General features: G+C 53.7%; 2 protein-coding genes across 5 annotated transcripts; one reads left to right on the top strand and one right to left on the bottom strand.

The window, feature by feature from the left end:
• Positions 1 to 2,200: 2,200 nt before the first annotated feature.
• CWF19L1 (CWF19 like cell cycle control factor 1) lies at positions 2,201 to 13,456 on the bottom strand. 4 transcript variants are annotated; one of them, XM_080976856.1, is made up of 14 exons: positions 13,269 to 13,456; positions 13,042 to 13,126; positions 12,866 to 12,944; positions 11,200 to 11,301; positions 9,704 to 9,921; positions 8,779 to 8,897; positions 8,201 to 8,285; positions 7,931 to 8,071; positions 6,948 to 7,059; positions 5,679 to 5,740; positions 5,033 to 5,242; positions 4,439 to 4,558; positions 3,337 to 3,434; positions 2,201 to 2,994 (listed from the first exon to the last, which is right to left on the bottom strand). In XM_080976856.1, the coding sequence occupies exons 1-14, from the start codon at positions 13,439 to 13,441 to the stop codon at positions 2,850 to 2,852; spliced, it is 1,749 nt and encodes a 582-aa protein (XP_080832982.1). In that variant the 5' UTR covers positions 13,442 to 13,456; the 3' UTR covers positions 2,201 to 2,849. The 4 variants fall into 4 exon arrangements, with proteins under 4 accessions (XP_080832982.1, XP_080832981.1, XP_080832980.1 ...); XM_080976855.1 differs by having other exon boundaries at positions 5,661 to 5,740; XM_080976854.1 differs by having other exon boundaries at positions 5,661 to 5,740; positions 7,931 to 8,285.
• A 78-nt stretch (positions 13,457 to 13,534) lies between these two features.
• Positions 13,535 to 22,454, top strand: LOC308469359 (erlin-1-like). Its single transcript, XM_080991688.1, has 11 exons — positions 13,535 to 13,669; positions 13,749 to 13,830; positions 14,048 to 14,094; positions 14,991 to 15,052; positions 16,224 to 16,349; positions 18,126 to 18,199; positions 18,460 to 18,518; positions 19,593 to 19,684; positions 20,600 to 20,689; positions 21,085 to 21,164; positions 21,371 to 22,454. The coding sequence occupies exons 2-11, from the start codon at positions 13,795 to 13,797 to the stop codon at positions 21,599 to 21,601; spliced, it is 897 nt and encodes a 298-aa protein (XP_080847814.1). The 5' UTR covers positions 13,535 to 13,669; positions 13,749 to 13,794; the 3' UTR covers positions 21,602 to 22,454.
• Positions 22,455 to 22,526: the final 72 nt, after the last annotated feature.

Raw genomic sequence — 22,526 nt, forward strand, 5'->3', positions numbered from 1 at the left:
TTTGCATTGGGTCACCCCAAATTCACCATCAGATCACATAGCATGTCCATGGCTACAGCTTGCACCAAAAAAATCATGCACCCACTGTTGCCTGGGGCCACAGTGGTGCAAAAACGTGGGTACAAAGCATGGATCCACATGGATCCTCAGGATTTTTGCATTGGGCTACCCCAAACCACCATCAGATCACATGTCTGTGGCCACAGCATGAACCACAAAAATCATACATCCACTGTTTCGTTTAGATTTTTTTTTTTCTTGTTTTCCTCCTCTAAAAACTATGTGCGTGTTATGGTCGGGTGCGTGTTATAGAGCGAAAAATACGGTACATCACAGAAGGGTGGTCTAAAACAGAACATTTGCATGTTGTTTTTCTCCTGTCGCTTGTTTATTTCCTGTCTGGCAGGTTACTTGATTGGATTGCCTGAGGAGCCTGGCCAGTCTTTTGTAATGATAAGGCTCACACCCTTATTCAAACACAGACATACCCTTAAGACAGGATTTGTGAAGGAAAAGACAATGGGGAGGTTTTTCCACTTTGACCATGCAGAGAAACATTTGCTCAGTTTAGGAATCAAAAAATGGCTTCAGGTCAGTCTTCCTGTGCTTGATCTATGTACGTGCAGTTATGAACATTACCATATATCTAGACCTCAAAATTCCTATCACAACAGAAAAACTCCACCCCACCCTCCCACTATATATAAGGGCCTGGTGAATTCTGTTTCAGTGTATCTGAAGAAGTGTGCGTGCACATGAAAGTTTATACCCAGAAGAGACTTAGTTGGTCTCCAAGGTGCTACTGGACAATTTATTGTGTGTTTTTTTATATTCTGACTGCGTCAGACCAACACGGCTAGCTACCTGAATCTAAAACCTAAGGGCATTCACTCAAACATGTCTCTCTGAAATGCAAATTTGGCTTGTCTACAGAACCTTCTCCTTCCTTCCCTTAGCTCCACCTCCCAACAAAGGAAGGAGGAAACTGCATGGACGGACTAGTATTGGCATCCATTAGCCTAGCTAATTAGCAGCTAGGAAGAGCTCAGAAGAACATACATAATAAACTGTTCATCACTTTTCGTTGTCATTATATTTTTAAAGATGTATTTTCAGAAATGCTCTGGGAAAGACGTACCTCTCATTTACCATTAAGAAGTTTTTCTGCAGGGACACTCAACAAGTAAGTTGCCCTCCTGAACCGTGAATATAAACTGTGAATGGGGTGTTAGGAGAGCGGCACAACACCCCAAAGCAGCATTTTGCTCTTATGGCAGTTTAAAAGGGTTCTACCCTCCACCTTAAGAGGGTGCTGTGGAAGGCAAAGGTTAGCAGACCTTCCTTGAAGAATTTTCTCAAAAGAGACCATCTCCCTGAGGATGTTTCACCCCTCCCATTGCAAGAATCTGCTGACAAATGTTTCAGAAAGGAGGGGGCGGATTTTGCTCATTGCTTCTTCCGCTCCAGCCTGACTTCAAAGTGAGTCTGAGTGTTATCTGTATATAGATAAGGTGACTGCTCAAGCAGCTGTAACACTCATGCAGCCCAGCGTCTCTGATTAGTCTTTAGTTAGTTTATGCAGTAGCTGTAGAGAATAAAAGAAGTTATACTTCAGAGCTGTCGTTCGTGTGGTTCATACTCTGCTGACTTTTGGAATTGAGTTTGGTGCTCACAGCTCTAAGTTGTGAGTCCACAGCACTTAGACCTGCTCCCTGCAGTGGAAGGTCTCCGAGAGTGCTTTTCCAGCTCGCTTGGCCCAGTCGGGGCTGAAGAGGTTGAGCCCAGTCGTTGGCACTGGCTCAAAGGCGAAGCTGACACTTCCCCCGAGTTCCGCTGGTTAGAGCCTGGTGCTTATAATGCCAAGGTTGCAGGTTCAAACCCTGTATGGGACAGCTGCCTATGCTTGCATTGCAGGGGGCTGGACTAGATGATCCTCAAGGTCCCTTCCAACTCTACGATTCTATGATTTGATAAGAGCCAAAATGCTCCTCTCATTCCAGCTGGTATCTCCATGGGTGGGAAGGTCAGTGGGCCCAGAGGGAGCCACAAGGCAACACCCTCCGACTGTCACATTACGGCTGGTATGAAATGAAGGTCCTTTGGAGCAGCCATTAGCCACCCCTTCCCCTCCACATCCCTCCCTCTCTGACACCCATAGCCCCAACCGACTAGCCAGATGCAGATGGGCTCAGCTCATGTATTTAAATATATAAAAACACCCTTTTATTTGAGGATTTTCTTATGACAATATGACAAAACACTTTTTTTTACAGTACAACAATCCAACATATGTTCAAATTATATACATCTTCCTCAGAGCAATCCTTAGGAATCCGCCTTTGGCTGGCAGTTAATATTTCCCAGCAGAAACAAGGAGCAGCATCTTCTGAGCTGAAACAAAGCCATGAAGAGCGGAAGGGGAGTCTGTCCTGCCATGGCCTCTAATGCCCATCCTGCCTGGGTGCCCTGGAGGATCCTGTAGCAGAGAGAGACCCCTCTCTCCCTGAACCTCATAGGAGATGCTCGGTGTGGGGTGAGTCTGCCTCTGTTTCAGAGGGACCAGCTGCCTTCCTTTCCTCCACAGCACAATCTGGAGTTGTGCGCAGGCCCCCCACTTAGACCCAGCAGCCACCTCTGCTCTGGAAGCCAGACAGGCCAATGGTAGCTGATCCTGGGTGGGGGGGGGGAAGGTCAGGTGGATGTGGCTGGCCACCCTCCCTCCACGCAGGAAGTCTCTGTGGCTGTGGAAGAAGAGCCCTCGCAGGGAGGGAAAGGAGGCTCCTCACAGGAAGAGAGAGGGCAGGATCCAGCCGGTCTGTGCTGCCGCCTGCTCACTCCCGCCCTGGCCCTTAATCTTCCTGGGCGAGGTCAAAGGGCTCAAAGGCCTGGCGGAAGTCTTGGGCTGCCGTGGCTTCTTCCTCCTGCCCCGCCTGGCAGCTCCTCCAGTCTGCCCGCCCAGGCATGGCCAGGATGGCTTCGCTGGCGAGGACCTCCCTGAGGGGAGAGAGAGGACACCCAGGAAAGCGTCAGCCCAGCCTGCTCTCTTCAAGCGCCCCCAACCCCACCAGGCCCACAGAGCAGTTGGCTTCCTGCCCCCTCCCCAAACCACTCTTCTGCTGGGGGAGGTTGAAGGGGCAGAGACACTGGAGGTTTCCAAGAAGAGGCTGGGTGGTTTCAGTTGAGATTCCCACGTCGCAGGGGGCTGGGCTGGATGACAACTGGGATCTCTTGCAACTCTGCAATGCTAGGATTCTCTGACCAAGAGAATCCTGGGGCTCAGCAACCACCCAGCATGTGCAGAGCCCCTGTTACTGGGGGTGGGGACAAATGACAAACCTTCCAAACTGGAGGGGAAAGCTCTTCCTAATACGGTGGAAGAGCTTCTCCCCATTATCGAGCTCCACATAGAAATAAGGCGTCCCTGGCTGGACTATCTGAAAGACAAAACCCAAAGCCTCAGAACGTCTCTGGGGCAGCATTTCCGCTGCTGGGACCCCAGGGCTCAGAGTGGACAGAACACCAGAGCAGCCTCCTCCTTGCCTTGCCAGCCCCAGGCTGAGCTGGAGGTGCTGGGCCCAGCCTTGGAAGAGGTTTCAGCAAGTTATTTGCTAAGTTTATCCTGCCCGTTGACCCAAAGGCAGCAAATATGCCAGGGGTAAGGTAGGACCCTGCCCACTTGCAGCCAACTTGCAGCTTCGGTTCTCAAACATTTTGGAAGTCAAATGGTCTTCCGGAACGGATTACATTCAAAAACTGAGGTACCACTGTATTATTATTATTCATGGCTGCAGCAGGACCCAGGAAATCTGGAGACCCTTAAAGCAACCACAGAGTGATGGAGAGGCCAATACTCCCTCACCCCCCCCCCCCGGTGGGTGGCTCTGTTGGCTGGCCCAGGACACAGATGGTCTGGGCAGCTGCCCTAATGGCTACTGAAGAGGAGTCTTCACACAACCTAGGAAGGGGAAGCCAAAAGGACTCCCGTTCAGGATCTGTCAGCAGCAGATGCTGGGCCTCCATGACTCTCAGGCCTTCCTCTGATTACACCTGCCCCCCCCCCGGGCCCTGCTATAGGCCTACTTCCCTCTGAGTGTCCCCCTCGGCTGATGGGGAGAGAAGCAGAAATGGCTCCAGGTTAGGTGAGCCACTTTGCAGTCAGTGACCATGGAGCAGGCGGCAAAGGAAGGACTAGTGACTGAGATCCCCTGGATTAGCTGTGATTCCTGGACCAGATGACCCTTGAAGTCCCTTCCAACCCTGCAATTCTGATTCCTGGACATCCAGATGAATTTTGCATAAAAAGGTGGCTCCATGCAGCCACCAGCCGTCTCTGAGCATGGCCCACCCAAAGGGGTTGCTCCAAGGAGGGGGAGCTCCAGCCTCGCTACGGGTGAAATGGACCTCGTGGCTCCAGGAGACCCTGGTGTGCTCCTTCTACCTGCTTGAGAGCCGAGTGCTCTGGGATCTCCAGCAACTCGATCCGCTGCTCTTCTGCCTGGACGATGAAGGCCTCCTTGATGTCTTCCGTAGTGCAGCAGTTCAGGGGAACAGGAACCACCTGGGGGATGAGAATCAGCACAGAGGAGTTGGCATGGTGCATCGCAGCCTAAGAGCAGAACTGCAAAGCAAGCTGAGAGTACCATCACAGGGGCCCACAAGGCGTCCCTCAGCACAGCTTGTCATCATGGTGAAAGGCAGAGAGCCTCTCCTGCAGGCTTAAACTTATGAAATTTGAGGAAAGGAAAGCTTTCCTGTAGCTGTAGGAGGTGAGCAGCAGCAGCCGGGGACTCTGCACCCTCCAGGAGCCCTCCGCTAACTGGCCTCCTCCACACTCTCTGTGACAGCCAGACGCCGCTCAGACACTGTCTCTGGCCGGCTACGCAGAACTGCCACAACAGCTGCCCAGGCTCCGAGAGCCCAGCAGCAACTGCAATCTGCTCCCCAGAAGGAAGGAAGGAGGAGCACCCCACTGCTCTTACGCCCATGGCCATCCCTCGCCGGTTCCTGAGGGACTAACCCAGAGGCCTCTCACCTGGAGCTGGAGGTGCTGACTGCGGTAGTTCCTCTCAAAGGCCACGAATCTCTTCCCTCTGGCCCCGAAGAACCTTTTCAGGGCGGACTTGTACTGCTCTACTTCTTCCACCACCTCTGATGCCAGGTCCACCATCGACTGGCAGTGCCCAATGGGCAAGATGAGGGCGTGGTCTGGAGTCAAGCCTCCTTTGGCTAGGGCCAGGTAGCACTGCAGCAGAACCAGGCGCAGAGGAACACAAAGGGTGAGCACCCCACCCCGCTAGCTCCGGCAGTGACACCAGCCGGGTCAAAGCTGAAGCAGCCCAGAGTCCCAAGGCGGCTCTCCCTGTGGTCATACTGAGGTTTCCCCGGATCAGCTGCTGCTTCCTTGCACACTGAGAGATACCAAAGAGCAGCTCAAGAGCATCCAGGGACGGGACAGAAAACCCCGGGAAGTCCTTTAAGAGGGAACCAAGCCTCCCTGCCAGGCTTCCCAGCAGCCTCCCCTCCAGGAGGCCAAGTCATGGCCAGCCTCGCTGCATCTCAGTCATGCTGCAGCAACTCCTGTCCTCAGCTGTGAGTCCATCTCAGACCCACACAATGCCCGGCAAGCTCCGAAAGGGACCAAGGCAGAAAGAAAGACTCACGTGCGTGCCGATGCTCACCACCAAATGCTTCTCGACTTCTGGGCTAGCAAGGCAAAACCAGCAGGCGGCCGTTGGCAGAGCTTAAACAGGCAGGTGGAGGGGGGAGAGACACAAACACTCACACATGTGTCGCAGGATGGCCAGCAGGAGGCAGCAAGAGCACTGTTTCCTCTGGGCAACTTGGTGGGCCAGGCCTCCAGAAAGACCCTCCTGCAGGCCAAGGCTGTACTGGACTCATGTGGGGAAGCTGACATTTTCTCGCTTCTTGCCCCTGAGCCCCCAAGGCATGGCCACTGCTTCTTCCCAAGCACAATGGGGATCTCAGGTGTAGCCCCACAGGCAGAGAACCGGCATGTGCTACGAGGGGGCTCAAATTGACTCAGGCAAGGGAGCCCACTCCCTTGAGGATCAAAAGCCCATCCAAGGTGGGAAGACTCTTTCACCAGCCAGCCACAGACAACTCCCTTCTCTCAGCATAGGATAGTAGCCTAACGGGAACCCTCTGGGCAGGGGGAACTTGGCAACCTAAGGCTGGACTACTGCAATGTGCTTCATTGGGGGGCTGCCCTTGGAAGCGGCTTGGAAGGCTGAATTTGTGCAGCTGCTTGACAGTTGACAGGTTGGAGGCAAGCAGATCCTATAACGTGAATCCTGTTGCAGCTCCGCTTGGAAGTGATTGGACACTTCCAAGCTTCATTCAAAGGGCTGGTTTTGACCCAGGAAGCTCTTTGTGAATTAGGGATTAGCCCTAACGTTTTATCATGTATTATTCTTATTCGTATTATCATCCTGTTGGTAGCTGCCCAGAATGGCTGGACAATCCCAGCAGATGGGCAGGGTATAAATAAGAAATTATTATTATTATTAGGACCCTGTTATCTTCTGGAGCCCCTCTCCCACAAAAGAGACCTGCCAGACCCCCTGAGGGAGACTGGGAGGGTGGTGCAAGAGAAGCGCCTTTTTTGCTGTGGCTCCACATCTGCAGAGTCCATTCCCCAACAAGGTCGCCTGCTGCTGCCTCCACTGTGTGTGTGTGCTCTTTAATGGTGTAGTGCAATTACCTTTATGTTTTGTACTGTGTTGTAACAAGTGAGTAGCAAGTCTAGAGCCTCCCCCTTAAGTGGCTCTGTTCTCTGCCTGCTGCCCAGTCAGAGTCTCCATGGAAGAAGTGCGGAAACAACCCCACAAAAGGCAAATCCAATTCCTGGCCTGAAGGGTCCACCCTCTGTCCCCCGACTGGCCGAGGGGCTGCCAGCCCATGGAGAGAGGTGTGGGCCCGGTACTCACGGGGCTTGCCGGGGGCACGCTTGGGCTGCTGCCCCTCCCCACCTTCTGGTCGGCGCTTCCTTCCTTTTGGCTTGCTGCTTAAGTCAAAGAAGAACTGGGGAGCCGGCTCCTCCTGCAGAGGAAAGGAGAAGGGCTGCTGTCAAGCCACCATCTGGAGAGCAGACTGGGGAAGGTACATGCTTCCATGTACCTTGAGGCCTGGCAATCCTTCCTCTGGAACCCTAGGAACAAAACTATTTTCTGAAGGAGCTGCAAAGCGGGACTGGGGAGCCCCAAAATAGTGAGCAGCAGGACGAGCAGACAGGGCACAGCCTGCTGGAAGTTTCTTTCGGAGGAAACTTGGGAGATGATCCAAATTCAACTCTTGTGCAGTGCAGAGATCAGTGGAACTCATTGTTGTGCCAGGATGAAGGCTGTGTCTGAGAAAGCATCTCAGCTCCCCAGGTGGAACAACCTCCCCTGTCCTCCCCCCATGAGCTGTTTTTGGGGGATGCAGGGGGGGGGGGAGTGGCAGTCCTGTTGCGCATGAAGTGAATTCTGGCCAGGATCTTCTGGAAGCAGAAAAGAGAATGGCTCCTTCTACTGACCATTCCCTGGCTGCTGAAGCCACCAGCTCCGCAACCTCCCTCCCCCACGTGCCTATCACCCAGCCGGTCAGAAACGGCCAACCCTCCCGATCCCAAATGCTGGGCATCGCAAGTTGCTGGCGTGCCACTTGGGGGCTCCCCATAGTGGACACTTGGCTGGCCATAAGAGAGGAAGAGGATGTGGGAATGAATGGGTCCCCTTTGGCCTGATCCTGCTGCTGGGCTCTCCTTACATGTTCTTAAACATGCCAGATTTATATCCCACCTTCCTCTCAGGGCAAGAAACACACTAGTGATAAGCCAATTAAAGTTTGTGAAGACAATTCCAATGCAGAGGCAAATTGGGGGGGGGGGGCTCTGCTGGAAATGCACGTGTGCAGCCCCCACCCCCAGTACCTTTTCATCCGGCAGCAGGTGGGCACAGCTCTTGCCGCCCCCAGGCCTTCGATAGGGGTTCTCCGTCACATCTTGCGGCTGCTTGACCAGCTCTGCAGGCTCCATGGAGCTCATTGGGAGGATGCTGAAGGCGTAGAGATACTGGAGAAAGCGAACAGCAAAGAGTGTCAGGAGAAACACAAACAACTGACTTGTTTCCATCAATGAAACGGTGATTACTTTGACAATTCTCATCAGAGGAGACAGGAGGGTCCCTGGAACTCTCTGTACCTTCCTCTTGTCGGAATTGCCCACCCCGGCCAAGGCGATGAACCTGCTGACATGCTGGGCTGCCTCCTGGAGAACCGCGTGGTTCCTGCAGAAGAGAAGAGTGAGGCCACTTCCAGCAGGAATCAGAGAAACCAAAGAAGTCCCATGCACAGGTCAACATGGAATCTGGACAGAGTTCAGCTTCTTCCAGAGCAGCTCAGCAAGTCACTCATTGAAAGCCTCCAGGAAAGGAGATTCCAAAACTCCCACGCTGAAAGGTGTCCTGCTTCACAGCACCACTTCCCAGTTATGGGAGGGGCACGAGATGGGCTACAGGTGGAACCATCAATGCAGAACAAATTTGGAATTCTATAAAATCCCAAAACATCAGGGTAGCAAGCAGATTCCCCCTCTGCCTCTCCAAGAGGACTCAATGCAAAGAAACTGCTTGGAGAATTTCAAGAGGCCACTTATGCACAGCAATAGTTATCATATAAATAATAATAATAAACAATATTCCTCCCTGGCCTAATGCATGGGATTGCATCAACACAGAGACACCAGCCAGTCAGCAAACTGCGATCCCAGGCTCTGCGTACCTGTAGGGAAGCCTTTCGTAATAGACCTTTTGCAGGGCAGCAAAATGGTACCGTGGTTTCAGACTCGCAGCTAGTAAAGACACCAGGCCGGAGCCACATTTCTTAGTGTCTATGTCACCCTGTTTAAAACACAAACACACATATTTTGTTTCACATTTCTGTGGATTTGTTAGCAGCCCAAAGAAAGAAAGTCCCCCTCTGCCCATGTTTGTGAACTGCAGAAGGAAAGGATTGTTTTCTTGGGGAAAGTAAACCTGCTTCCTAGAAAGCCTCTCCCTCCAGCACAGCCCCCTCCACATCTGGGCCAGGCTGCTGAAAGGCTGTCTGGCTGCCATGGTAAACAGCTCACCTGTGGAGGTCTCTGAAGGGGGCCTCGTGCTGCACCCCCCTTCGTCTGATCTCAGGCTGGTGCCTGGTGGCTTCCCCATGGTGGCCCCAAGCCTGAGAAGGGTCTCCAGCCACAAGCACATCTGGCCTTCTGGCTCTCAATTTAATGGAGACTTTCCTCTTCTCTCAGACTTTTGAAACAATGACAGCATTTGGTTTGATAACTGTTTACCACAGTTTTGGATATACTGTTATGCATTTCCTTTCTCCATTTTAGAAAGGGTTGGGCTATTTCCTGTTCCTTTATTGTCACTGCAAAAATTATTTATTATGCCTGCATCCCACTCTTGTAGTCAGCATTTATTTTCTTCCAACGCTGAGCCACATTTATCTATTGCCATCCTCTGGGTTCAAGTATTGCACATCACCACATATTTTTATTTCAGTTGACTTTGTGGTATTCCTTACTGTTCCTGCTTTTCCAAAGTGGTGTATAATTTCAAGCACAGATTTACAATCTCCACCACCACCAATCCAGAATGTGGATTTCTATGGAACAGAACATACAAGCCCCTCCCACCCAAAACTGGATACTTACAGGGCTATTTCCAAAGATTTCTACTCCTTTTGGCCAAGAAGATGTCAGCAAGATGTCTACGCCTTTGAACTTAGAGGCAGACAGCAGGGAGGTTTTGAGATCAGTCACATCCTTGGTGCTGAAGCAGTGGGCTGGAGTTGGTTCCCCCCCTGTGGACTCAGTCCCACTGAGGTAGGCAATCTGCAGCCCAGAGGCGCCGCTGAAGACCCCTTTACGTCCTACATGCACAGCACAGAACACAACAGTCAGGATCAAACCCTTTGACACACCAGCAATATGCCTGAAGCCTGGACACAATTAATTCTACAGGGAGAACCAGAAAGATCCTAATTGGGTGTACATGTTGGAATTCTGATTTGTTCAAGAGACAGGGAAGGAGCCTCTCTGCCTTGCGCTGGAAAGAACTTTTTCCTGGCCAGTAAAAATGCCCAGTCTTTCCCCAGCCCCTGGTAGAGCCTGGCAGATGCCTGCATTAAGACCCATTCAATTCCTGGGTCAGGTAGCTTGGCATGGAGTGGGGTGGGGGGCTGAGTGAACAGGGGTAGAAACCTTGGCGAGCCCCACACCATCACCTTCTTGGGAGCATTGAGAGAGGTCAGAGGGACATCATCCCTGTCCTCCAAACAAGAAGGCTGAAGGTCAAAGATCTTTGTTCTCCACCAAAGAAAGGGCAGGTGGTAGCCGTGCTCCCAAGCCCAGACCCCAGCAAGGAAGGACCCAAGTGAGAAATCTCATTTAGCACAGTAACTTTCCATTTGGAAAAAGAAACAATTTCTGGTTTTGCTGGTTTGAAGGAAATACAAAATATGGTTCCCACAGAGCCCTAAATTGGGGCCCAAACCATGCCTGAGTCCCAAGAGCAGTCAGCTCCTCCTCCCCTCGTCAGCTTTTAGGTGCAAGCCTGAAACCTTTCTATTTGCTTGGGCTTTGGTGGTTCTTCACCTCCATTGTGGTGCTCATCTTTTAGTGGGCATGGGGAGGGATCGTCCTTTTCATTGGATTGTTGGACGAACAGTTTTAAGATTCTGTATGGTGCATCATTTTAAATCTGGCTTTTAACTGATTTATCTCTCTGTATCTCTCTGTGGTCTAAACCACAGAGTCTAGGGCTTGCCAATCAGAAGGTCGGCAGTTCGAATCCGTGTGACAGGGTGAGCTCCCGTTGTTCAGTCCCAGCTCCTGCCCACCTAGCAGTTCGAAAGCACATCAAGTGCAAGTAGATAAATAGGTACTGCTCTGACGGGAAGGTAAACGGTGTTTCCGTGTGATGCTCTGGTTCGCCAGAAGCGGCTTAGCCACATGACCTGGAAGCTGTCTGCGGACAAACGCCGGCTCCCTCAGCCTATAGAGCGAGATGAGCGCGCAACCCCAGAGTCATCCGCGACTGGACCTAACGGTCAAGGGTAACTTTACCTTTATTTTTTAAATAAAGCTACTCTCAGACATTTCCCCCCTTCCTTTTAATTAAATGTAGTAAACAATAAGCATAAAGTTACCCAGGTAAGTGATGTTCTCCGCTAGTTCGCATCCGCTGGCATCTGGAAAACATTGTGCTGTTTCACTGTTGTTGGCACCCAAGACGTATGTCTGTATAGGAGCTGAGGGAGACAAAGCCACCGTGGCCTAAATGAGATGAACTTTGCAGGGCTGTTATTTCTTGATGGTGGCACCCGCCCTGTGGAACGCCCTCCAATCAGATGTAAAAGAAATAAACAACTATCTGACGTTTAGAAGACATCTGAAGGCAGCCCTGTTTAGGGAAGTTTTCAATGACTGATGTTTTAATGTCTTTTTAATCTTTTGTTAGAAGCCGCCCAGAGTGGCTGGGGAAATGCAGCCAGGTGGATGGGGTATACCGTATTTTTCGCTCTATAGGACGCACTTTTTCCCCTCCAAAAATGAAGGGGAAATGTGTGTGCGTCCTATGGAGCGAATGCAGGCTTTCCCGGGCTTCCTGCAGCTCCGCGCCACCCTCCGGATCCCGGCGCGAAGCCGCGCAGGGCTCCGGAGGGTAGCGCGGAGCTGCCTGAGCTCCAGGGCTTCTTGCAGCTCCGCGCCACCCTCCGGATCCCGGCGCGAAGCCGCGCGGGGCTCCGGAGGGTAGCGCGGAGCTGCCTGCGCTCCAGGGCTTCTTGCAGCTCCGCGCCACCCTCCAGACCCCCACGCGGGGCTCCGGAGGGTGGCGCGGAGCTGCCTGCGCTCCAGGGCTTCCTGCAGCTCCGCGCCACCCTCCCAATCCCGGCGCAAAGCCACGCGGGGCTCCGGAGAGTAGCGCAGAGCTGCCTGCATTCCGAAGCCTGGTGCGCACTGAAGAGCGCGCCCGGGCTTCGCGCACCTCTCCACAAGCCTGGGGAGACCGGCTCGGTTCCCTAGGCTTGCAGATAGCAGGCTGTTCTGGGGGCTGGGGTCGGGGGAAGCTCGGGCTTCCCCCGCGCCTGCCCCGTGCCCGGGGAGGGAATTTTTTTTTTCTTTATTCCCCCCCCCCAAAAAAAATTAGGTACCTTGAACGCACCTTGTTTTAGAGGGAGAGAACAAGAAAAAAAATTTTTTCCCTGTTCTCCCCCTCCTATGATCCGGTGCGTCCTATGGTCCGGTGCGTCCAATGGAGCGAAAAATACGGTAAATTGATTAATTATTATTTCTTTCTCCACAGACAATTCATTTCAGAGAAAGGGCTGGCTTTTGAAAAAGATATGACTGGGCACTGTGGTGTAGGCTAGAAAGAGAGTGAGCTTCCTACATGGAAAGGGGTCCTTCACAGGGAGAAGGATGCAGATGTGTGACCCCACAGTGAAAGTCTGAAGGGCTGCAGCCCAGACACAGATCATCACCTTGGCTGGAAAACAGCCTGAGGTGAGGGAGAGGGGCTGGGAGTCAGGGTTTGAAACGCCCATTGTTCTGTGCGCATTTTGTGACAGGGAATTTCATTAGCATGAGCAGTTTCTGAGCTCTAGGTGCAGGAGTGCGCCTAAGATTTCAGATTAAAACTACAGAGTGGAAAGATAGGAGGACCCTGGGGGGGGGGGGCGGGCAGGGGAAGCATGGCTTTGTTTTTTGCAGTCTACAGATAAGGCCTAGACCATGTGAAAAATGAGCCCAAGACTTTAGCTGCAGTTCATTCATTTCCAGCTTTGTATCCGCTCCCCGTTTTCCTCGCCCTACCTTTCTTGGCTCCCGTCTGGTATTCCTCCCATTCTGGGTCTTGGGCCGAGCCAAAGAAGTTCCCCACGCACAAGAGGAGCTGCAAGAGAAGACCAAGGGAGACGTTCAGGAGGAGGCCCGGAGGAGGCTCGGCGCCCGCCGCGCGCGGAGGAGACGAGGGGAAGGGGCGCGCTTACGTCGAAGGGGCCGCTCTTGCTCTGCGCCGCCTGGACGCGGCTGTACAGGGAGCCCAGGCGACCCTCCACGTCCCCGCAGACCAGCCTGGAGGGGAGAGAGAGAGAGAGAAGGCGCGTCAGGGGGAGCGAGGCGGGCGGAGGCGGCCTGGGCCGGAGCCCCGAGAGGGAGGAGGCGGGCGGGCGGGCGGGGAGGGAGGGGAGGCCGGCCGGGCCTGGCTGGGGCTCACACTCTCAGGGCGCCGCCGGGCGCCATCGCTCTCCCTCGCGCTTCCTCTTTCCGGCGGAAGGGCGCTTCCGGCTGGGGCGGGCGGTGCGTCGCCCAAAGTCCTCCGGGGCGGGGAGGCGCTTCTGCGCATGCGGCTCCGAGCGAGAGAGAGCGGAAGGAGGAAGCCAGCGCCATGTCCTCCGGCGGCGGCGGCGGCGGGAGCAGCGGAGGCCTGGCCGGGGAGGGGGAGGCCCGTCGCTGGCCCGGCCCGGCTCCTCCGGGGCCGCCGCCGCCGCGCTCCCTCCCCGCCCGCCCGCCCCGCTGGGCCGGCGCCAGTCTGGCCGGGGCGGCGGCGGCGCTGCTCCTCCTGCTGGGCGCCTCCGTCCACCAGGTGCAGGAGGGCCACCTGGCCGTCTATTACAGGTGAGGGGAGCGGGAGGGAGACCCCCGGGACCCCCCCGACCCCTCCGGCCTCTCCGCTCAGTCCCCTCTCTCTCCCCAGGGGCGGGGCGCTGCTGGCCACCCTCAGCGGCCCGGGCTACCACCTCATGCTGCCCTTCGTCACCACGCCCAGAGCCGTCCAGGTCTGTATCTCCCGGGGGGGGGGGGAGCTTGGACTGGCAGCCGCCGCCCTGCCAGCTGCCCGGCAGGGAAAGGGGCCTCTGCCGACCCGCGCGGGGCTCCTGCCGGGGAGGAGCAGGCGGGACCTCCCCCCCCCCCAGCCCTGCCGCTGCTGCTGCTTCTGGGGTTGGCAGGGACCCTCCGCCCTCGCGGGGCTGCTCAGTCTCTCTTCTGTTTCAGACAACGCTGCAAACGGACGAGGTGAAAAACGTGCCTTGCGGGACCAGGTGGGTCGCCCTTTTTATGGCTCTTGCTGCGTCGGAGGTTGTGCAGGGAGGAGCCCCTTAGGCTGGGCGCGGTGGAGCCTGAGCGGCATTTTCTGGGCTGGAAGCACCCAGGACCCCATCAGTGGCTCTGCTTCTTGGCTGCTCAGTGAGATGTGTTGGGCAGGATTCTGCCAGGAATCTCTTCCGGAACCAAAGGGCTCAAAGGCAGTTTGCTTAATGGAAGCTGCAAGCAGCCAACAGGCTCATCTTGGGAAAGATGCTCTCTTGTGGGGCTGCTGGCCTTTCTCTGGGGGGGGGGGGGGGTTAGTCAGGTGTATGGCAGGCACCCCAGTCTGGCTCTTGGCAGCTGCTGGACGCAGCCAGGCTACCTAGTCTTTCAGTTGTAGCAGTGTGAAGGCAAAGACGGGAGCTGGGGTTGCCTCCAGAGTCCTGTGTTGCTTCCTCTTCATTTTCTCTTGCATGTTGCTCAGTAGAGGTGTAGGTTAACCTTCAGTCTGCGCCAATAGCAGTGCAATAACCGTGGGACCTGCGTCTGTTCCAAGTCACTCGGCCGGTGGCTTCATTGCTGTTGTCGTCATTGGCTCTGGCGGGAGTTTGTGTTGTGGAGGGAAGTGCTGCTGGTGCAGCAGCCCAGCTGGGCGGTCTGTCCACTCGCTCCTGTGCCCATTGTTGAGGGCCAAAGGTTATCTAGGGTCTCCTGGTTCTAACCCTGAGATGAGAGCAGGAAGCTGCCTCAGACCAGCCCCCAGCCCCCTGCCCACCCCCGGCTCTCTTGCACTTAAACTCTGTGCACGCTGTCTCTGCCCCTCTCCTTCTTGGTGTAGAGAAAGGCTCCAGGAAACTGAGTTTGCCCCAAGGGGTGGCAATAGCTCATCTTCCTCCTTTTTTCCTTGCAGTGGAGGAGTCATGATCTACATTGATCGGATAGAGGTGGTGAACATGTTGGCTCCTCATGCAGGTATGGCTCCTTTTCCTGTGCCTGAAAGCAAATCCTGGAGGAAGGAGAGAAGCAGAGCCCCTCGGAGACAGGGGCGGGTGGGCTCACCAGCAGCAAGAGCTGAGGGAGGTGGAGGGTTGGTGGGCGTGGAAAGGGGCTTGCAGAGGGAAGTTGGAGGAGCTCATGTTGCTGAAAAGGAGGGTTTCCTGTTGACTGTTCCTGACTTTTGATGTTGGCTCAGTAAGGATTGCTGGGCTGATGGAAAACAGCCAGGGGTGGGTCCGGAAGCTGATGCTCTTCAGTGTTGTTATTGGTGACTGGCATGAGCGAGACTTACACCCTCCGAAGGAACTGATTTTGGTCCAGCCGTAAAGGCTAAATTGCTTCTGAATCTGTCAGAGTCAAAGGCGTGTTTGTCTGTGTGGGGCAGGCTGAGCAGGCAGAGAGACTCTCCTTGGGCACCTGCAGGGGAGGCAGTGGGCAGAGCTGTTCTGGTGGGGGGAGTGGCTGGGGCGGCAGGAGGAGGGGGAAGAGAAGGGAAGTGGGGTCCGGAAGGGCACCAGCTGGAAAAGGAGTGCAGGACAGGGCTTCTTGGGGATGGCAGAGGGTGAGCTTTGAGAAGAAGCTTGGCAGCTCGGCTTCTAGGAAAAAGCAGAGACTGACTCCCGCTGGGGCCTGGCTCTCACCACAGTCCCTGCGAGGCGTTGCAGGATGTTGGGAACTGCTGCTCACTGGACTTGTAAAGGTGGACTTCTGTATAGAAGCTTTCAGTTGCAGTTGACATAGAAAGAAAAATATCAGTCTCCTGTAACATCACATTGTAATGTTTTCATTAGAGCTGCTCACTTTGGAACTGCTGAGTAAAAATTAGGACATTTGCTCATTAGGCCACTGCCATCTTTTTGGGGCTGCAGCCTTAAGCACACTTTCTTGCAAGTAAATCACACTAAAACCAGTTGGACTTCCTTCTGAGTAAATATAGCTAGGATCCGGCTTCAGATGTGTGGACAACTTTTTATACTTACAAGTCATATTCAATTGTTAGTTAGGAATTGTGATTAATTCAGAGAAATAGCTCCTATGTGTTCAAGAAATGCTGAGCACCAGCATCTTGAATTTGCCTGACAGGTGAGAGAGCACCAATGGCATCAGAGTGACTTTCCAGTGACACTTCTGCTGTTCCTTTTCTTAGTATACGATGTTGTGAAGAACTACACTGCAGATTATGACAAGACCCTCATTTTCAACAAAGTCCATCATGAGCTCAACCAGTTCTGCAGTGCCCACACCCTCCAGGAGGTCTACATTGAGCTCTTTGGTAAGCAGGTGACGGGGGGCTTGCTTTTGCTGGTACCGTTTCCCCAAAGCACATCCAGTGAATTGGAAATGGAGCAAGGATGTTTACATAGTTCCTTCCTTCCTCTTCTGGGACGGCATGGAAGAGGAAGCCCACAGAGATCTTGTGCCTCTTGCTCAGTCAGGACTTTGTCCTCCAGCTCTCACCTGATGATGATGATGATATTTTCTCATATATACACCACCCATCTGGTTGGGTTTCCCCAGTCACTCTGGGCAGCTTACAACATACCTAAAAAATAATAAAAAGATCATTCCTTAAAAACTTCCCTTAACAGTGCTGCCTTCAGATGTCTTCTAAAAATCAGATAGTTGTTTATTTCATTGACTTCTGGAGGGAGGGTGTTCCACAGGGAGGGCACCACTACTGAGAAGGTCCTCTTCCTGGGTCCCTGTAACTTCGCTTCTTGCAGTGAGGGAACAAGCAGAAGATCCTTGGAGGAGGACCTTAGTGTCCGTGCTGAGCAATGGGGGTGGAGATGCTCCTTCGGGTATACTGGACCGAGGCCGTTTAGGGCTTTAAAGGTCAGCACCAACACTTTGAATTGTGCTTGGAAACGTACTGGGAGCCAATGTAGGTCTTTCAGGACCGGTGTTATGTGGTCTTGGAGGCTGCTCCCAGTCACCAGTCTAGCTGCCGCATTCTTTATTCATTGTAGTTTCCAAAGGTAGCCCCACGTAGAGCGCATTGCAGTAGTCCAAGCAGGAGATAACCAGAGCATGCACCACTGGTGAGACAGTCTGCGGGCAGGGAGGGTCTCAGCCTGCATACCAGATGGAGCTGGTAGACATCTGCCCTGGACACAGAATTGACCTGCGCCTCCACGGACAGCTGTGAGTCCAAAATGATTCCCAGGCTGTGCACCTGGTCCTTCAGGGGCACAGTTACCCCGTTCAGGACCAGGGAGTCCCCCACCCCTGTCCTCCAAGAACAGTACTTCTGTCTTGTCGAGGTTCAACCATCTGCCAGCTGCCTCCAGACCCTCACACAGGACCTTCACCGCCCTCATTGTTTCTGATTTGAAGGAGAGATAGAGCTGGGTCTTCCCGGTCCTCCTGAGGTGCTGGATCAGGAGGAATGCAGAAGCCTTTTGTGTTGTTGGACCTGCTCCAATTTCAGAATCTGCACTCCTGTTTCCTTAGATGTCTGGCAGGCAGGGTAAGAGGCTGCATGACCAGACTGGGATGGAGTGCTTGGGGAATTTGGGATTTCTGAAGGAGGAAGAATATTTTTAGGAGAGAGATGCAGCTGGCAGCTGGGCATTGTGTAGAGACACCCACAGAGCTCCCAGTCTGAGTTTCAAGTATTCTGCTTCACATTAAGCACCACAGAATTACTCTTGGTAGTGAGAACAATATTTATTATGGCATCCTGATATTTTGCCAGCTGTTCTTGGGCTTGTCTGGCAGATCCGATTCTCTGCTTTTGGGAATCTTCGACTGGGTTGCCTGAGGGCCCTGTCCACAGCTGGGCAGTTGGCAGGGCAGTCTGGTGTCTTTGTTGACTCTTGCCTGTGGTTGGCACAGGGGGTGCATGTGGTCAGTGGCGCAACATCTGTGGTGCATGCAGAATTCCTGTGGGTCAAGTCCTGGCAGTGTTTCCAGTGAGACTGACATGAAGCCATTGCGGCTGGTCAGTGCAGGCAGCACAGAGCCAGCTGGAGAAATGCTGGGACTCTTGTGTAGCAGACTCTCTTTGGCTGATGCTGCCTCTCATCTTTTCTCCCCCTAATCCTAGATCAAATAGATGAAAATCTGAAGTTGGCCCTGCAGCAGGATCTGAATGCCATGGCTCCAGGTCTCACCATCCAGGTAATGCCCCCTTCCCTTTTCCCTTTCCTGGCTCTTGGTGGATTTAGGACTAGCCCACTTCTCTGCGTGGGGATGCAGGTTGAGGAGAGAGAGCTTCCCTCTGTCGAAAATGGAAACTTGCCATATTGCTGGCTGGGGGGTCCAGTCCAGCAGGACGGGCCCAGATGCAGGGGGCTGCTTCCTTTCTTTGCAGCAGAGGAGCTTGCACTTGGGGGGCTGCTGCAGTCTTATGAGGTCTGCTGGCTTTTGTGTGTGTGCAGGCAGTGCGTGTGACGAAGCCCAAGATCCCAGAAGCCATCCGAAGAGATTTTGAACTTGTGTGAGTATTTGCTGAGAGCATCAGAGAAAGGTCAGGCCAAAGCATAGGGCCAGGGAGGAGCTCTAGGCCAGTGTTTCAGGATTCCCACGGGGGCCAACCAAACGTCTCTTCTGGGAAGCCCTGGCAGGCAGGCTGGACCTGAACTCCACCAGTTTTCACCTCCCCTTGGGCTCCTCAGCCCCTGCTCTCCTGAGGCATCTCCTCCGTCCGGCAATGAAGGTAGTACACAGCCACAGCGTGGTTTCGTAGACATGGACAGCCTCCTCCTCTGTGGATTTGTGCCCACCATTTTCTCAGAGGTCTCTCCCCATTCTGTGCAGCTGATGCAACGGCCAGGGTGGGAGAAGCGCCTCTCAGGCGGCTTTGCTTGATGTCTCCTTCTCAGGGCTTTCAGGCCTGGGCTGCCCTGCAGTTGCCAGGAGAATCAGAGCGGAGTGTCTCTCCTTGCCAGGCCCCTGCAAAGAGGAAAGGAGCAACCAAGGCTGTTGCTGGATTGCTCTGGGCTATGCCTGAGATTGCTCAGGTCTGGCCCTTCTATGGCGGAGGGACGGGCATGTGAAGAGAGAGATGGTTATTCGGGGGGTTTGGGGTTTACATTCTGGCATATGGAGAAGTAGGTGGCCGCCAGTTGGACTGCTGTAAACTAGCGGAAGATGGCAGGAGTTGGAGACCACCAGTGGTGCCTGGAGGTATTGGGTAGAGCAGGCCGAGAGACGTGTCTGGAAGGCTGAAGGAAAAACATCTCGGGCAGCTTCAGGTCCCGTGACACTCTGAAGTGCAAATGTTTATCTTTTGGGTTTCCCCCCAAACACGCCATGTATCTGAATGAGAAAACATTCTGTCTAGTGAAGGGAAGGGCCAAGATCCAGTGCTGAAAAAGGAAACGCGTGAGTCCGGAGCAGGGCAAAAGCTGGAGGGGATTTAAAGGCCAAGCTCCTGCTTTGCGCAGCACCTTGGGATGCAAACAGCAGGGGGGGGGCAGCCACCCCCTCCCAGGGCCCCTTCCTTCCCAAGGCGGCTGGGGCCCCACACCAGGGATGAGCAGGGAAGGACCTTTCCTGTTTTGCCATTCAGGGAAGCAGAGAAGACGAAGCTCCTGATAGCAACCCAGAAGCAGAGAGTGGTGGAGAAGGAGGCCGAGACGGAGAGGAAAAGGGCCGTAATAGGTAACCAGACTCCCTTTGGGAGAGTCTCTCTCTTCCCCCCACCCCCGGTCCCTTATCTTCCCTTGGGACAGAAAATGGCGAGGCTGGGGAGGCATGTGTGGCACAAAGACCTTAGATTCTAGGCTTCTGGCTGGATCTAGACACATCCAAAAAGCATTTCAGGAAAATGCATTGCAAACCTCATGAAAAACGGAACTCCACAGCGCCATATTTGTTTCATACAATTTATATACCATGTGATTGTTAAAAAACCCTAAAGTGGTTTATGAAATGCATAAAATGAAAAAAACAGTAAAAGCAGTTAAAAACAGCTATTTAAAACAATTAGATAAGAATTGAAACCAGCAGTAAGCTAAAAATGGATAAAACATCTTACATTTTTTGGGCAGGCTTGTCTTAAACAAAATATTCTTAGCAGGCGCCAAAAAGGCCACAGTGATGAAGGCACCTGCCTGGTGTCAATAGACAGGGAGTTCTGAAGTGTGGAGGCTGCTGCAATAAAAGATCAGTTTCTGGCAAATGCGGAACGAGAATCCTGTGGCAGCTGTGTAGCTTATTGCTTGACATGGCAAACAGTTGCTAGCGCCTGGTTGCAAAGACAGCCTGGAGCAAGAGGCTGGAGAGGGGCCTGTGGTGACCGCTTCACTTCTGGCAGAGGCCAGAGTGTCTTCTTTCCCCAGGCCCAGCAGGGCCTTTCTGAGAAGAGGACATGGCCTGTGAAGTCCCAGTGGCGATGTGTCGCAAGCCAGGCCTGTGGGCCCTTTGGGGTTCTTGGTTGCCTGCTGCTAGAGCGCTGTTGCCACAGATTGCCTCTCGGGAGTCCTGGAGCGCTGGCTGTGGGGCTCGGCTTTGCCCGGGTCTGGAGCATTGGTGCCCTTGGCTGCTGGTGTTTGACTGACTGCTCTCTCCTCACAGAAGCAGAGAAGGAGGCTCAGGTGGCAAAGATTCATTGCCAGCAGAGGGTCATGGAGACTTTGATGGAGAAGCAAATTTCTGAGCTTGAAGGTAGCTATGCAGCCCTTACCTCTACCTCCTCCCTGCCTGCAAAGCAGAAGCTGTGAGCCAAATAACCCTGCGTCTCTGACTGTGCTACCCACAAGCATTTTGCCTGCAGCCAAGCAGAGCACTGGGACTTTGCCTGTCTTCTGGGGACTGAGAAGCCAAGTCCGGGTGCAGCCTGGGTGTCTGGCCATAGTTGAGCATTGACGCCTTGTGGATGCCACTGGGGGTGGCCCAAGGCAGGGGTTCCTTTGCTCCAGATTCACTTGTGTTCAGTGGCTCAGATTGCTTGAGCCTGAAAAACAGATCTGCAGGGCCTGTGGGTTTCCAGGGCCGTATCCCCATGGGGCACCCTGGTGATCCTCCTCTCTCCTGAGCTGCCTTCCTTGGTCCCTTCGCAGACACGGCTTTCTTGGCGCGAGAGAAGGCGAAGGCTGACGCCAACTTCTACATGGCCCAGAAAGCAGCTGCCTCAAACAAGGTGGGTGTTGACTCTTGGCTGCCCGTGTGTGTGCTGGGGGTAGATCCTGAGCCATCCTCTGGGAGAAGGAAAAGGATTTTGCCTCAGAAACACAGAACTCCTGCTCATTTGGAAGGATGGCTGCACTGTGAGTATCCCGTGGATGCTCATGGCACAGAAATCCTTGCCTCATTCGTTCTCCTCCTTTCTCCCCCTGCCCTGTGCAGCTGAAACTGACACCTGCCTTCCTGGAGCTGATGAGGTACCAGGCCGTGGCCTCCAACAGCAAGCTCTACTTTGGCAGCAGCCTCCCCCCGAACCTGTTTCTGGGCTCTTACGCCTTTGAGCCGGCAGAGGCGAGGACTGCTAGAGACAGCCGTCTCCTCTCCAAAGCAGGGAAGCTGCGCCTCCAGCACGGGGGAGGCGGAGCCAGCTCTGCCACGGCAACCGCCACTTGATGCCTCTGCTGCACCAGCTGTAGTGTCTGCTCCGTGGTCTGAAACTGCAACTCACTGGCTGCCTCAGATCTGCCTTCTTCAGGGCAGCACAAACCGTCCTTGAAGTTGCGTGGTCCTCCACAGCCCAAGGGCCAGCTTTCATGGGAGTTTTATGGCTGCTGCATCTGCCCCACAGAGGAGGGGTGGGGGGGGGGATGCTCTGGAGGACCTCAGCCGTTTAGTCCGTGGGGGGTAGACTCTACCGCAGACCTCCTGTGAGGACAACTTTGACACAGCAAAGTGGGGGCGGGGAAATCTGATTTTACCACTGGTGCTTGCATGGTCCTGGGTTTTGTTGGAAAGCTGCTTTTTAAGCCTCCTTGCAGGGTTTGCTTGTGATGAAGGAGCATCTGTTGTCCTTTTGGAGAGTGTTCCTCACTCAAAACCTTCCTCCAGGTAGTACTTTCAAGCTCCCTTGGGTGTGGGTGTGTTGCGCTGCTTGATCATTGCTTCTTTCTCTGTGTCCCCTGGGTGGGGCATTGCCCCTCTGTGGAGCCCACCCCACAACATGGTACTGGATGCTCCTTGCAGAGATGCCCAAAGGCTGGGGCCAATGGCCAGGTTGAATGAACCGCGATGCCAGGGCGTGTGCAGAAGTGGGGACACATTTGTTGGGTTGTAATTATAAACTGGATTAAACTGGTGGGCAGACTTTGCTTCAGAACTTAAAAATGCATTTGTGGAAGGTAAACCTGCTGACTGGAAGTGTTTCCTGGCTTTTTTTGTATGGCTTCTATTTCAAAAAAGCAAGAGAGAGATATGCAAAATGTTGAACTTTGGATTAAAGGAAAATAAAGTTATTTTCATAATCTTTTCCTGTGGCTTCTGTATCTGTGCTGCATCTCAATGGTTGCCTTCTAGCCTTTAACAAGCTGCTCTTCATCTC

Source organism: Podarcis pityusensis (genome assembly GCF_964106645.2).
Source record: "Podarcis pityusensis genome assembly, chromosome: 1".
Classification (NCBI taxonomy): domain Eukaryota; kingdom Metazoa; phylum Chordata; class Lepidosauria; order Squamata; family Lacertidae; genus Podarcis; species Podarcis pityusensis.

Excerpts from the sequence above, each read along its gene's own strand:
- LOC308469359 (XM_080991688.1), top strand. The coding sequence starts at position 13,795 with ATGCTGCCCTTCGTCACCACGCCCAGAGCCGTCCAG. Across the intron at positions 14,095-14,990 it reads AACGTGCCTTGCGGGACCAG|TGGAGGAGTCATGATCTACA; the intron begins GTGGGTCGCCCT and ends TTTTCCTTGCAG. Across the intron at positions 16,350-18,125 it reads GGTCTACATTGAGCTCTTTG|ATCAAATAGATGAAAATCTG; the intron begins GTAAGCAGGTGA and ends CCCTAATCCTAG.
- CWF19L1 (XM_080976854.1), bottom strand. The coding sequence starts at position 13,441 with ATGGCGCTGGCTTCCTCCTTCCGCTCTCTCTCGCTCGGAGCCGCATGC. Across the intron at positions 5,243-5,660 it reads TGGTGAGCATCGGCACGCAC|TGCTACCTGGCCCTAGCCAA; the intron begins GTGAGTCTTTCT and ends GTTCTGCTGCAG. Across the intron at positions 4,559-5,032 it reads GTCAGCACCTCCAGCTCCAG|GTGGTTCCTGTTCCCCTGAA; the intron begins GTGAGAGGCCTC and ends CTCATCCCCCAG.